The sequence below is a fragment of the Ornithodoros turicata genome, chromosome 2 (genome assembly GCF_037126465.1).
Source record: "Ornithodoros turicata isolate Travis chromosome 2, ASM3712646v1, whole genome shotgun sequence".
Classification (NCBI taxonomy): Eukaryota; Metazoa; Arthropoda; class Arachnida; order Ixodida; family Argasidae; genus Ornithodoros; species Ornithodoros turicata.
This window is the reverse complement of record NC_088202.1, coordinates 54,285,561-54,300,043: the sequence shown is the minus strand read 5'-3', so window position 1 is coordinate 54,300,043 and position 14,483 is coordinate 54,285,561. Positions and strand designations below refer to the sequence as shown.

General features: G+C 44.5%; 1 protein-coding gene across 2 annotated transcripts in view; it reads right to left on the bottom strand.

Moving 5' to 3' along the window:
• LOC135385417 (condensin-2 complex subunit G2-like) overlaps positions 1–14,483 on the bottom strand; it is a 53,708-nt gene that overhangs the window by 21,299 nt on the left and 17,926 nt on the right. For both annotated transcript variants that reach the window (XM_064614720.1, XM_064614721.1), the window contains exons 12-17: positions 13,526–13,609; positions 13,149–13,301; positions 8,958–9,180; positions 4,147–4,364; positions 3,937–4,014; positions 736–975 (exon numbers count right to left, since the gene is read on the bottom strand). In XM_064614720.1, the coding sequence (XP_064470790.1) occupies positions 736–975; positions 3,937–4,014; positions 4,147–4,364; positions 8,958–9,180; positions 13,149–13,301; positions 13,526–13,609 (996 nt within the window). The remainder of the gene's footprint in view (positions 1–735; positions 976–3,936; positions 4,015–4,146; positions 4,365–8,957; positions 9,181–13,148; positions 13,302–13,525; positions 13,610–14,483) is intronic.

Genomic DNA, 14,483 nt, shown 5'->3' with positions numbered 1-14,483 from the left:
GTTACAAAGGCTGAATGTGAACATTATCATGATGGTTCTATAGTATTCTAGAGGCCCTGATTCTTTTTCCCCATACAAAATTTAGAACACAACAAAGCTGTTCACAACATGGCATATTCTTGGTAGTAAGCTATTTGTTGGTATTACTCAAGTACCAATGCAGTGAAAGGAAAAATCAACCTTCTAGCAATCTACAGCTATTCATCCTGAAGTTGAATCATGCAGGGGTCAGAACTGTTTGATTTGCATCCAACTTGCAACCTGCATTCCCTTACAAAATCAAACTCACATCCTCCCACAATTTGTAAATTTTTAAAAACAAAATTCCCTCCACACCTGACCCTCACCAAGAAACACGAGCACGCCTGTGAGTATCCCCCAAGGCTGTCCTTTATGGGTTAGGTACAGCTTGGGGCAAAAGTTTACGGAACACTGCTCTGGCGCATTTCTTCATCGAATCAGCCTCCTGCTAGATGTCAGGAAGGGATTGAATAAGAAACGTGTGACCGCCTATTCGATCCATCTCTCAGTATCCCCGTCAGCTGCTGTTTGAGGCTAGGGTGTCGCCCCATTGGCGAAACATAAATCCCGGGTGTTCCGTAAACTTTTGTCCCAAGCTGTACCTGGAAGGTACCTGTTGACGGAGTTGCTAGTACATAACAAAAACAAGCATGCAACTTGGGTGACGTAGTACTCTACCCTAAAAACACTTATACTACAAAGTTGCTTGCTTACAAGAAGCTGCTCCAAGGAGTCTGAAATGGCACTTAGGACATCTGCGGCCTTCCGTGCTCTGCAAACTGTGTAGAGGCAGGCCCTGATGCTTGCTTCCCGAATGACTGGGTCAGTATCTCCAGGCTGTGTCATCATTTGCTGTAGCATGGACATGCACTGACGGCCAATTGTGGGAACAACTTCACTTGCATCCGGCATCAGACTAGCCAGGTAGAAGCAAGACAGCCTCAGCTGCACAGTCTAAAATAAAGCACAATGGTAGCAAAATCACTGCGGTAATCCGTCTGCAGGTTACCTAAGGGACGCATCATGCATTCATACTTCAGCCCGGAAAGTAAGAAATGCGCAAACCTACTGCGTAATCCATGTGCTTTTTTTATGCAGTTATGTTTTGAGGGCTTTTTCTTTTCTTTTTTTCGCGGTGGAAGATAGAAAACAGCTAGTTATACAGAAGGGCACCCTACTTATCCTGACTTCATTTATGTTGATTCCATGCCATCCAGAAAAGTAACATAGGGGCAGATTTCAGTCCATATAATTTGGCTTCTTTGATCTGGGTTCCAGTTTGTGGACCCGAACAACAATTTCAAGGAACTGTCACAAAAAATACCCAAAGACTGCATTCACTTTTCCGGTGTAAAAGTGGCAGAGGGAAGGAGCGACCTATGTCTTGTCAAGTGCATTTCTCCCTTTCCATCACATGTAATGCATGCCTACCAGTGCAGCTGTGTGACACCATACAGGGAGACTTCCATGGCACCTGTAGGTTTAACTGCAGAGGGAGTGCGAAGCTTGAAAACTCTTTTATTTAATAGTACTAGTAATAAAACTAGTAGCGCTCACAGAAATGGCCTTCTGCGTATCACCCTTCGCTACAAATTAACATTCATAATCCCTTTGCATGTAGAAGACTTTCACGTTACATGTAAATGTTTCACTATGCTGGTAAAGTTCAAACTTTTTATCCAGAGGGTATTCAAACTACCAGTGATGTGATTGGCCCAAACCATTTTGGAGCAACAAAACAGTGCTTTGGAGCAGATATCCTAAATCATCATGCGCAGTCATATACACTTTATTTTTAATATACTTTCGAAAGGGTGACGTAGATGTGGTCACTGAAGCTGAAGGCCAACTCCTTGTAACGACTGTCATGTGCTGCAATCAGTTGAAGTAGCTTACATGTAGTGGCAAAATTTATACCAGCATTTTCAACAATATTCGCAAACAGCGACAGGGTATTGTAAAAATTCGAATATTTCAAGTGGAGTATAATTACGGGGTGACTTTTCCGAGTTAAACCCGATTTCGCCCGGTTATTCCCCCCAAACTGACCTACGACCGATTCGGATTTCTCCCCCTAGTCCAGTTCACTATGAAATCCTGAAGTGACATTTTCACTGAAGATGAACAAAGGTCGCCACATGTAACACATGTATGAATGGGTCACTTACGTTCCCAGAAATACACCTATATGTGTTAGCACTGTCTATGCCTTCAGGGATTAGCACTGGTAGGCCACCTCCCAAAAAGTAAAAGAAGAAAAGAAAAAGGTCAGCAACGGACTTAGAGGGACTATCGCATCCGTCGCAGTCAATTCCGAAACTACAGTGCCATTTAACTCCTCATTCATCACTGACCATGATGCCGAAATTCAACGCGGAATAGTGGAGTTGTTTCTGTGCAATTTGATGTAATGCATGATATGAACAGGCGACGGATGTTGAGAGCATTCTGGAGTTCCTGCTCTGGAAACGTTACGTGGACAAGGCCAATCAGGGAGTGTCAGAGAGACCTATTGGCGTCCGACCACCAGGCGGGAGTGATGGATGGCGTCCGCAGGTCGCAGAGAGGTCTGAGAAGGCTCGTGGAATGCTGTTTCTGATTAGTGTCGTAAATTACTGTATGGCTAGGAGCGTAACACAGTGCTCCACGGAACATGGTCATGTCAGCACCCACACTGGTAAGCGGAAGTCTGCGTATTTACAGCGGTCTTTGCACTTAGTACGTAGCGGTGCGAACGCGAAGCAGACGACCTCAGAGACAATCACCTGCGCAGCGCTCCCATTCGTGAGTGCGGCTTAAGTCACTCTGGCTTAACTGCAGAGGGAGTGCGATTCTTGAAAACTCGTTTGTCTAATAGGTACGCTGTTTTCGAAAAGACAAGTAGACCGTGAAACCAAGTCAAACGTTACCGTATCGATTTCATACACACCTTTCCGGATGTGACAGTCCCTTTAATAGACAGGAGGAGAAACAAATACACCTGGTAGCACCAGAAGGAAAAATTATAGCTCGATTTCTCCCCGAATTACAGATTTAAAAATACCGCCCAATTTACACCCCCCCGCCCCACCCCCCAAAAAAAAAATCTGGAAAAAAAAAAAAAGAGGCATTTAACCTAAAAATGCCACTCCCTAAGTATAATAAAGAATTGAATATAAATTACTGCGAAGCATTCCTCATTAGTCAGTTTTCGCACTGTGACATATTTTTAGTTATTTCAGTGTTCAACTTGTCCACTGCACTTTCACATAGCGCTAGAATCACATAGCCTAAACATGTCCAATACACGTAGTTACTTCAGGCTACTCATCCACAACATCTACAAGCGTTCGCGCGATCTTTCAGGTTATTGCGTTAGTGACGTCATGTGACACCTGCGACAAGTTACGGCAACATAGCATGGAAACACGGCAATGGTTTAAAAAATGAAAGAAATAATAGCGATCGGACTTGCCTTCCATCCTGTCATACTTAATCCTTCCGGTGGGGGAGATCTTATCTCTATCACTTTACTATTGCCTGGTGCAACAAGCAGCCGGTGAACTCATCAGCAGTTTCACCCTTCAAACAATGCATGTCAGGAAAGGGCTTCCTAACAGCAGGATACCGGCTGAGCGCATCCAAAACAGAAACAAAACTGTACGAATAGAAGACGCGGCTACTGTCCCGCGATGACCTGCGCTGCCCGCTGACTAGACACGCGTTAAACAACCAGAGGGGTTCAGCTGGAGGCTCGCCTTCACTTTAAACGGCGCGGGTGGATGTTTGATGCAGGCTTAGCCCAGATTCCTGATATTTTGTGAAAATGTAGCAGGATGTAGCAGGGTTGGCCCCGTGGCACAGTTTAGTGCAGCAATCACACCACTGAACTGCTTTCTACAAAATATCAATAACATTCACACATGGCTCGCTTACCATAACTGCTTTCAGCAAACTCCTTAGCATTTTCTTCATTTTCACATGGAAAAGCTTCCACTTTGCTTTCAGAGACTCCTAGAGAAAGATTCTACTGGTGATATCGTCGTAACAAGCGCAAGAAGCTACAGAGTGAACCATACTTATGCAAACAGTGAAATCCATAGACAAGAACAATTAGAGAAGACACGAGGGAGGACAGGAACTTACATTTTGTAGTTCTTTGACTCTGGTCCTCAGCGAAGTGAACATAACCGCGAGAGTGTCCACAAACACTACCACTTGCTCCTCCGATAATTTATCACTTTCTATTTCTTCCACAGAAACATCCAGATCATCTTCCTCGTCGGAGTCCACAACTGGAATATCCTCTCTTTTATCTTGGAAATTTCTTTGCAGTGCAATGCAAGTAGTCAGCAAAAACTCCACTGAAACATACAAACAAAGCACAATTTCAGTTTTTTTGTGTGTGCATGTGTGTTTTTTGTGCAGAATGTACTAAAGGGCAACATGCAGGTAGTGAAGTTCAGAAATCAGTGTGACCTGTTGCAAATTCGTAAAAAATCAGAAGCTTTGTCTAGTTCTATACTACTTGGACGCACATACATAAGGCCTTTTGTTTGTAGGATAATACCTCTGTCAAACGGGTAACGCATATGGCCTTTAAGGTTACACCATTCAGAAAAGGCCGTAGTTAAAATACGGCCTTAAACCCGGGAGGATTCCAGACGGAATCCGTGAAGGCGTTTTCCCCGGTGATGTCTACACTGATAAACACATTTGTGAATGTTTAAGGGAATGCAGTGAAATCACACTTTTTCTCGCTATGAGTACTCGGAAACAACGTTCGATTTGCACTTTGCAAAGCTTGCAGCCTCCCTTTCCCGCGCTTAGTACGCCCATGATCTCAACCCTGAGGAACAGTAGATCCCTTACAAGAATCTGTTTTGCGAAGCTAAGAAGAGCTAACAAAAGCATTGGACAAGGGTTTACTGCCATGTCAGACTTTTGATCACAGGCAAAAGCAGCCAAGGTGAATCAAACGAAGTGTCAGGATGGCAAGAGAACCAGTGCACAAAAGGACACAAAAGACTAATACTGCTGGAGCCTTCTAATTTTCAGTAAATATAGTGCGGAACTTTGCGCTTCATTTTCTCACAACAACCTTTCGCTCTACCTGCTCCGCTTGTGAAACTTATATCCCCGTAACCACTTGGTATATATTAATCCGGTCTGTTTTCTTACAATCACTGAGCATTCCTAGAGGTCGTGACATTCTTATTTTTTCAGGTAAATCAATTTATAATTTATGCTATCATCATATGTTTCTATGCCAGATGTGTCAGTTGCAACTGCATGCAGAAAAGTGAAAACCAAAAACTGTCATTGTGGAAATTGAAAAAACTAAGAACGTCACGACCTCAACCATACATTTGGGAATACACTCCAAGTTGCAGCTGTTGCATTACATTTTTCGAACTCTGCAGGCCATTTGTAATTTGTAAGAATTTGTAAAAAAAAAGTTTGAGATACCATATTTTTTTCTGGTTAATTCATTTTGAGGGCATTATCAAAGTTGGTTCAAATTTTCATCATTATCTGTTAAGAAACAAAAAAGTTCGTGTTGATCCCCACGTCCCCCCTTAAGGTTGAACACGCGGAGTCATGTTTATGTGAGTTTTTTTTTCTGGGAAACAAATTGCATACATCAAAACCTTTCGCGCTATCCGGTAAAATGACACACACGCTTTCATCAGACGTCTTAATCTGAAACTTTTTGGGATGGCCCTCTGTACTCGTTTAAGGCTTTGTAAGTGTGCCCTTCTGACGGGGGTACCCAGCAAAACTGATTTTTACCCCATCCCCCGATCTGCAGCATCGTCACGTGGGGGTAAAACCCGAAAATCCCTGAAAACGAATTTGCCAAAGTGCTAAGTCAGCTACCTATACAAGCAATGGAGGGCACTGAGCACTGTGCTGTCAGCACAGCTGCTAGGCATCACACTGTTCGCCTGATATGCAAGAGGTGCTCTTTATTTATTTTCCACTTGAGAATATGTACCCACATAATGTATCCCAATTTTACCATATTTTACAGCTCCTGAAATAAAAAAAATATTTCTAAAAAAACATAAAACCCGAATGCACAAGGCCCTATGTGTACAGCACTCCACTCAGACGAAAGGAGTGAAGCCACTTTCTAGTTATGGAAACTTCCTACAAAAGAGATACAAAGCAACAAAAGTCTGTTTTACTTTAGCAGCAGCTGTGCCTAGCTAGGACAAAGCCTCAATATCGCAATTTTTGGCAACAGCACTTCTGATCATGAATGGGGCTGCATTTCTCTATCTGGCGTTCCCTTTTAGTCACCTGCTGTAAACATGGCTCCTACTGAATTTTGGAACAAAAATTTTGCCTGGTACATAAAACGCAGTTTATGACCAGGGCTTCAATGTTTCGCAGGTACTACACGAGAGAACATATGGGGGCTGGACAATAGTGATTCGTTGATTTTGCAATGAGTATCGCCCCTGGGGATGAAACTCCCCCATGCAGTTGTTGTTGTGGTCCGTTTATAAACATGACTGGTGACTCCTGAATGTTAAAGATCATAGAATAGAAAGGAAGGTTGATGAATACACCAGAAGGCACCGTTCATTTCTCGCACTTCTGGTATCCCCCTACAACCTATTACGATGAGAGTTCACTCCTGTGGCTTCAAAACTATAGTTCTGACCCCGGAATTTGCACTAGCAGCTCCTTGAGAATAGGATAAAGATGCAACATCAAAGGTTTTCAAGGACAGGACTATGGAAAATTGCAGGGCTTTCCAGACGTTGAAAACAGTATCTTCCAATTCAAAGTTATTCGAGGGTTTCAAAGACCAGTGGGAACCATGTGTAAAGAGCGTCTGCGTTCCTCCTATTCTCTGCTGCATCTGTAACCGCCAGTATCCGCCGTATGGCGCCGCCAGTATGTTGAGTATCCGCCATTTTCTCCGCACACGCGCGGCATACGACGGGAGCAGACGATAACAACCACAGTGATGGAGGTGCCTCGAATTGTTATGACACAAGAAAAATCGAGTTTTGGCGCAGCTTCAAGATCAGTCATTGAAGGGGCCTCATGCGTAGTATGCTTACTAATCTATGATGCGGAATGGACGCTTTCCACATTTGGTTTCAGTTTCATTGTGTCTAGGGCAATTTTCAACTCAATTTAGAGGCTTGAAATCAGGCAGCCGCGGGGCCAACCTAGTGTAGTCGCTTCCGAGGAGTCAGTGCAGAGTCGGGGTGAACTGCATGTTTTGTTGTCGCAGAGCCTACCGTTCCTCAAAGGATGCAAGTTACAGTGACTGTCAACAATTGGCCTAGACCGTATCTTTAGATACATGCCCTGCTAGCCTTAGGAATCAAAAAGTGGTCTTAAAGGAGCAGTCTAGAGGCCCACAACTTTTTTTCTGTTTTTGGTCAGTATGGAATGTTAGGCGGCCGAAAACAGTTTTCCCACAATTAGTGCAACCGTAGCTAAATTGGGACGCCTGCAATAGCTCCCCGAACCTCCCGCGCGCGAAACACCCTCCTTCGCCTTCACGATAGGCACGTGATGAGCGCCACCACACACGTCACTATGTGACGCAAGTGGTGAGGACGCTCCTCATTGGACTTGGGATCACATGATCGAGGTGAGCAACATCGCCCAGGCTGGAGCGTCTGCTACCGCTTGGGAGACGCCATGCGTTCTCCGGCTTCGTGATGTCCGAAACGGAGGGTTTGAAGGCTGTCAACGACACAACCACGATTTTTGGGGACCGCAGGCACCACGGGAAGAACGAGTGGTGCAGCCCGAAATTAACTGCGTTTGTACAGCAAAAACCCCGTGCTTCTCGACAGTGTGCAGCCTGTCCGACAGTTTTCACCGCGCAGTTGGTTCAGTTGCTAACAGGTGGCGCCACAATACCGCTTCCACAATACCGCTTCGCAATAGCTTTCTGCTGCTGTGAATTCTGAGATTGCACAGAAGCCACGGATATATTACACTTGTGATCGTAATCTTATTTTCTCAGGCTGCGTATATGCTTCTTCTTTTAAAGAAAACGTGATATAAATCATATAAATAATAGAAGTCAACAAGAAGCAGTTAGCAATGTTCGTAGCAGACGGTTTTTCCTACGAACGAATGGGGGGCTCTCTACCACGAACGTCACACTAGAGTGGGTGTGGTCTGCAGTTGGAGCGCTCCGGCCTGTCACCGCGGCAGCGATTTTCCAAATTAATTGCACCGTGGTGATACAACTTTGGACAGAAATATTTTGTGGGAATGCTTTTCACATACTGCTTTACAAAATGACAGCAGTTTTGGGCCATGTTAGATACCACTTTAATGCTCCTTTAAAGTGTGGAGACCATCTCATGCCTCTCAGGTTGGATAGTGATGAGCATATGATGCAAGTAAAAACATATGATGAAAACACAAGCGAGTTAGCGTATGCCTGACACATGCAACATGTCCCTGAGCTTGGGGAAAACAGAAAAGACTACACAAAACCAACTGCACAACTGGAACATCAAAGTGATGTTCGTCAAAGACACATGTGCGTCCCGAGGGTCCAGAGACTGCTTGGCTAGGCTAGGCATAGCTGGCATCGGCTTCAACCGATTAGCAGGCTAGTAAGTCGCTGTGACAGCTCCCCCTCATGTTTTGTGAAACGCTGGTGCACGTTCATTCACTTCAGATTTCGTTTTACCGTGACACACATAATCTTCGTGGACTGCAAACTAGTCACCTACTCCGCGCTTCGGGATAACTTTGGCAAAAACACCCTATATTATGTTGCAGGATGGCACAGCACCCCATAACTGGCACAAATGGCACAGCACTTCCATCACCTGCACTACCAGATATGTTCTGAAAGCTCACACACTTCCGTCGAGATGGGTGGTGTAATGTAAACTGAGCAAAGTGCAGACCCTAAAGAGGCCTCGACAGCCTGTCCTTCAACTCTCTAGGTGCCCACTTACAGACGTTTTCTGCTTGAGAAGTTCGGGCTATTTCGTAGTACAGCTTATCTGCAATGCGAGGGTTCTTGTCTGCCAGAGAGAGGCGACGTTCCATGCGCTCCTTGATGGATACGGATGGGTTGAAGAACGTATTGTGCAACACCCGCACAATGAGGCGGCTTTCCTCGTGGTTTGCTTGTGGCAAGAGGTCGAGAAGTTCTTCAATGCTCACCACATCTACGAACTGAACAGAAAGAAAGATGCTTTTTGATATGTGCCTCGTGTGTCCATTGCACACACATCATCGTAATGCAATCGTCTTCACATCACTCGTTTCAGTTTTTATTTTTAGCAGTACGTAAACAACATGAGTTGGGTCATGGTCACTCATCATTAAGGCCCTTCTCTTTCTGCTGCGGCAAATCCTGAATTCCGCAGCAAGGAGCTATGAATTCTGCATTTTTCCGCGGTAAAAGGCAAATTGCCCTAGTTCTGACAGAAAATACTCTCTGTTAGCTCTTAGTGTGGAGAAACACGGTTACAACTCCAAAAACTTTTGTGACTTAGCATAACAAGGTACATTGTACTTTCTTCTGAGAGGGAGAGACGTTTGTCATTGACTATCAAATTGTACTTGCTAAGTGACCTCTCTGCATGCACAGAGTTTACTGTCACACAGAGGTACTTGACAGCTATGGACACCAAAGCAGGGGTCAGCATTTGCATTCCACTCCAGAATCCCAGAGAGTTGAGGGTTAGAGAGAGGAGTTAGAGGGTTGTTCCAGCACACAGATGGGGCCATATCACGGCCTGGTGGCCTTATCCGGTTGGCACACTTACGCTGTAACACAAGCCGACCCGGTGCGAGCAAAGTCCGTTCATCCCGCGCATAAACTGAGTTAAGCACGCGGTTTCTGCAAAATTCTGCGCAAAACCTCATATTCCGCGGCAGACCCACAATTCCGCGAATTTTTGCAGAATCGCGGAATCGCAGAAAAAGAAGGGCCTTACTCATCATTAAAATTGATATAAAAAAACAACACAGTACCCCCTAAAGAACAAAGGAAATACATGGTATATGCAAGCTAAGGCAGTGACGTGGTACATCTTGAAAAGGAATAGGCTCAGAGAACATGCTAACTTAGGTCAGGCACTGGGAGCAATCTCGCACTGCATTGCCATGATTGCGGATGCTTGCCGAAACTTGAGCAGACAATTATCCTTAAAAGATACAGAGACCAATGTTCCAGACAAATTTTTGAGACCTGCACCATTCACAATTGTGGAGGACAATGCATCAGCACTCAACAAGGAGCAGAGTTCGAGGTAGCTCGTTAAAAGTAACTCATTACTGTAACTAAGTTCGTGTTTTTTCTTTGTAACTTGTAAGTTGTAACTTAACTTGGTACTTTTGTGCCGTGGTAACTTTCAGAGGAACTCGTTTCTTTTTCAGGTAACTTTGCCAAAGTAACTTACGTTAAGTTCCAAGTTACTTTTAATTCGCTTTGCACTCATGTCCACTTATTTTCTTGCTTTCTCTCATGTTCTTTCATGGCATTTTATGCCATAAAGTGTGATATTCAATCAAAGCCAGTAAAAATTCAGGAAATAAGAGCCACTGCCATTGAAATGAAGCTGAACCATTGTGCGTTCGAATTGTTGGACATAAACGAAAATGATGTTGCACTCCTCCGCTGGCAACTCAAGGTCGAACTCAACTGCTCACGTGCGCTGCACCTGTGCTATTTTGTGTCCGAAGTAACTTGGAAGTAACTCGTTCTTTTTTTAAGTAACTCCGTAACTGCGAGTTACATTTCAGGCTGAAGAACTTCGTTACTAACTTAGTTACATTTTTTACGCAGTAGGTTAACTTGTAACGAGTTCTTTTTGAAGGGGTAACTTCTCAATCTATGACATAGAGATCACATACCTAGACAACTCGACCCGTTTCTCAGCGGCCTTCTTGACCTGGTTTCAACGTGTGTACTATGTTTCCCCCCCCCCCCTTTCCTCCCCTTCTTCTTCTAGTCTTCGCCTTTTGAGATGAACAAAACCCTCAGTTGTTAGGGCCTGACTTTTTCGGGTTTTATTTTTGACCAAATTCGGGGGGTAAATATCGGGTGATATTTTTCATTTGAAAATTCGGGTGTATTCGGGTTAAATCCCATTACGGCATATTCTGTCGTCAGAAATTCGGGTGTATTCGGGTGATTTTTTTTTTTAAATAAAAATTTGTCTTATCATGGAACTAATGTTTAGCAATGTTATCAAACTTTATTTTAATGCACGCTTACGAGTGTGCCACACGACCCGGAGATTCGGGTTAAACCCTAATTTTACAGATTTCGTTCGGAGGGTAAATATCGGGCGGATACGGGTTTAACCCTAAAAAGTCAGGCCCTATCAGTTGTTAGTCAGCGCTCGTTGTGTGTACGTCTCTCTTCTCTCTGTCGAGCTTTTCACACTGTTTTTTCCCCTTTTCATGGTGTGCAAGCATGTTGTTTGGGTAAATAGCATTGGGTAAATAAAATATTTTGTTACCAGTTCAGTGCTGTGTGTGTGTTGTCCTTTCACGTGCACAGTGCTGTGTGGGTTCTGTTTTTTTTTTTTACAGATTTTAATGAAATTTGTTTCCACGCCCATTCACATTGACTGCAGACAAATGGCTTTGAACTATGTATATATTAATTTTTTTATCTCCTTCAGACGATGCATGTCTAGCAGCTTACCGCACTTCTTGTTTTACGAGGGCAATCCCAAAAGTAAGGTCTCCTATTTTTTTGAAAGACAAAGAACGGTTTATTTTCTGTGATATTTACATCATTTTGAAGCTTGAGCAATTATCTATTTTTCTACATAATCGCCGTTTCGGTCGATGCATTTCTGAAGACTCTGTGGTAGTTTTTGGATGCCCATGTCGTACCAGCTCGCCGCCTTGTCCTTGAGGAAGCGTTGAACCTCATCTTTCACGTCTTCGTCGTTGCTGAATCGCCTTCCTGCCAAATGTTCTTTCAACTTAGGGAAGAGGTGGTAGTCGCTTGGTGCCAAGTCCGGACTATATGGTGGGTGGGTGATGATTTTCCAACCGAAGTCTTGCAGGAGAGCGACGGTTTGACGGGCGACGTGTGGGCGAGCGTTGTCGTGGAGAATGCTTACGCCCTTGCTCAACATCCCTCTTCTCCTGTTCTGAATTGCCCGTCTGAGCTTCTTCAGTGTCTCACAGTACCTGTCAGCGTTTACTGCGGTCCCTGCAGGTATAAAGTCGACCAGCAATACCCCCTTCCGGTCCCAAAACACAGTTGCCATCACTTTACCAGCGGATTGTGATTGTTTGAATTTCTGCGGCTTGGGCGAATAGGGGTGCCGCCACTCGCGTGATTGTTGTTTGGTTTCAGGTGTGAAGTGAAACGCCCAGGTTTCGTCTCCCGTGACAATCGAGTCCAGGAGGTTGTCCTTTTCTTCTGCATAGGTGCGAAGAAATTCGCGGGAAGAATCAACTCGCTGCCGTTTGTGGTCTTCCGTCAGCATCCGTGGCACCCATCTTGCGCACACCTTCCGATATTGCAATTTTTTTGTTAGAACCCTGTGGATGGTGCTTCGGGAAACCTCAGGAACCAAAATGTTGAGATCATCCAGAGTGACACGCCGATCTTCACGCATGGCTTGCTCAACCTTCGTGACTGTCTCGTCGGAAATTGACGGTCTGCCGCTCCTCTGTTCGTCGTGAATTTCAGTACGGCCAGCTGCAAATTCTCTGCACCACTTGCGGACGTTTTTGACACCCATGCATGAGCCTCCACACACTTCCACCAACTGGCGATGGATTTCGATCGTTTGAACGCCTTTTGCGTTCAAAAATCGAATAACTGCGCGAAGTTCGCACTTCGTGGTAGCGTCCTGCGGGAGCTCCATTCTCAACGGCCGCCAAGCCAATACTGTGCGTCCTAGTGAGGCGCGTGCATGAATGGATAGGAGAGGAGGACGCGCCAATCACAGCAGTGCGGCCAGCAGCCGCACGAACAGCTTCTCTGGATCCCCAATGTTTCGGAGACCTTACTTTTCGGATTGCCCTCGTACTTTTATTATAAGGCACGCTTCATTCCACACCTTGCACGAGGCAAAAATGTATGCATTCAGGGTGTGACGCTAATGCCAACATTTAGTCAATATTCTCTATAAAACAAAGAAGTTCAAGTTCAAAGAAGAGCATACCTTAAATCCGGCAACCTTTCGTGCAGCATAGAGAAGTGAAAAGTAAGCAGCACGAACTCCGCCAACAGGATCATCAATATAATGCTTGGTGAATGGCATAAGGGCCTTGAGCTGCGAATGGGTGAGCATGTTTTTCGTCATGGCAGTCAGTCCCTAAGAAACAGAAATGAACGATTGGGGGAGCAATACACAAAAGGAATTTGACATTCATAGAAGATGGGTTTCCAACCTCCCTAATTTCTTTTTGCTCGCCACAAAGCATCAGTTTGTATTTCAGCATAGCTTTAGTTGCAAAAGCATGCGAGCCAACAATCCCGAAGGTCAAGAAAGATGCATGCACCACAAGGAAAGCTCAGATGAAACTCAAAGGAACTTGCATTCACTACAGATCTTCGAGACTCGGGCGAACTGCAATCTTGACCATTTTTCTTCAGAAGGATGTTCATTATCTTCTTCTTTTCCTGAAAGTTTAAAAGTCTGAGAAATGTGGTAGGTACGTAACATAAGCAACTACATGCTTACATTACTGGTAAGTACTGACAACAGTCACGGTTTCTATGCCGAAGTAATGCACTAGATCAACAAAATACCCAAGACAGAGAAGAGAGAGGACAACACACGCACGCTATCTCAACCTCTCTCTTCCCTGTCTCGGGTATTTCGTTGATCAAGATGTACCAGCTCGCCTGCGCCCTTCCCCTGTTGCTGATGATGCACTAGCCTTCCGAGGTAAGCTTTTGAATGCATGGTTTAGCTTCACAGCGTTGTAGCTGGTTCTTAATATGTTTATCACCCAATAATGTTGGTGCTACTAACGTGTAGTTAATTCCATCTTTCAAACACAGTACGTACTGTACAAATGCCACTTAGGTGGAGCAGCAGGGTATTGTAAATAAATAAAAATAAATAAATAAATAAAATACAATAAAACCTCAAATTGGGAAATGTGATAGGACCAAATAATTGACATTCCCCATCAGGGTGCCATAGGAAAGAATGCATTTTAACCCCCACTAAAAAAAAGTGTAAAACAGCAGTCGTCATGACAGAACGACAGGTTTCCCAAAAAAATAACAGGATGGTTATGGTCGTGTAACTCGAATTACAGCGATGTCACCATCTGCGTTGGGCCCTCATTTTAACCATTCAATTCTAGTCGAAGCAGTGCATGGCAAATCAACGGCAGCACTGTGCGATCATTCTTGAACCACAAGCGATCGCACACCGAGCTACAGTACCTAAATGGGTTCTCCCTGAATTGCCTAGTGATGCCCTTTTGGCACCTTCAGCTTTCGTCTGTGTATGATGCCTCTTTGACTCTGCTTCAGCAGTATG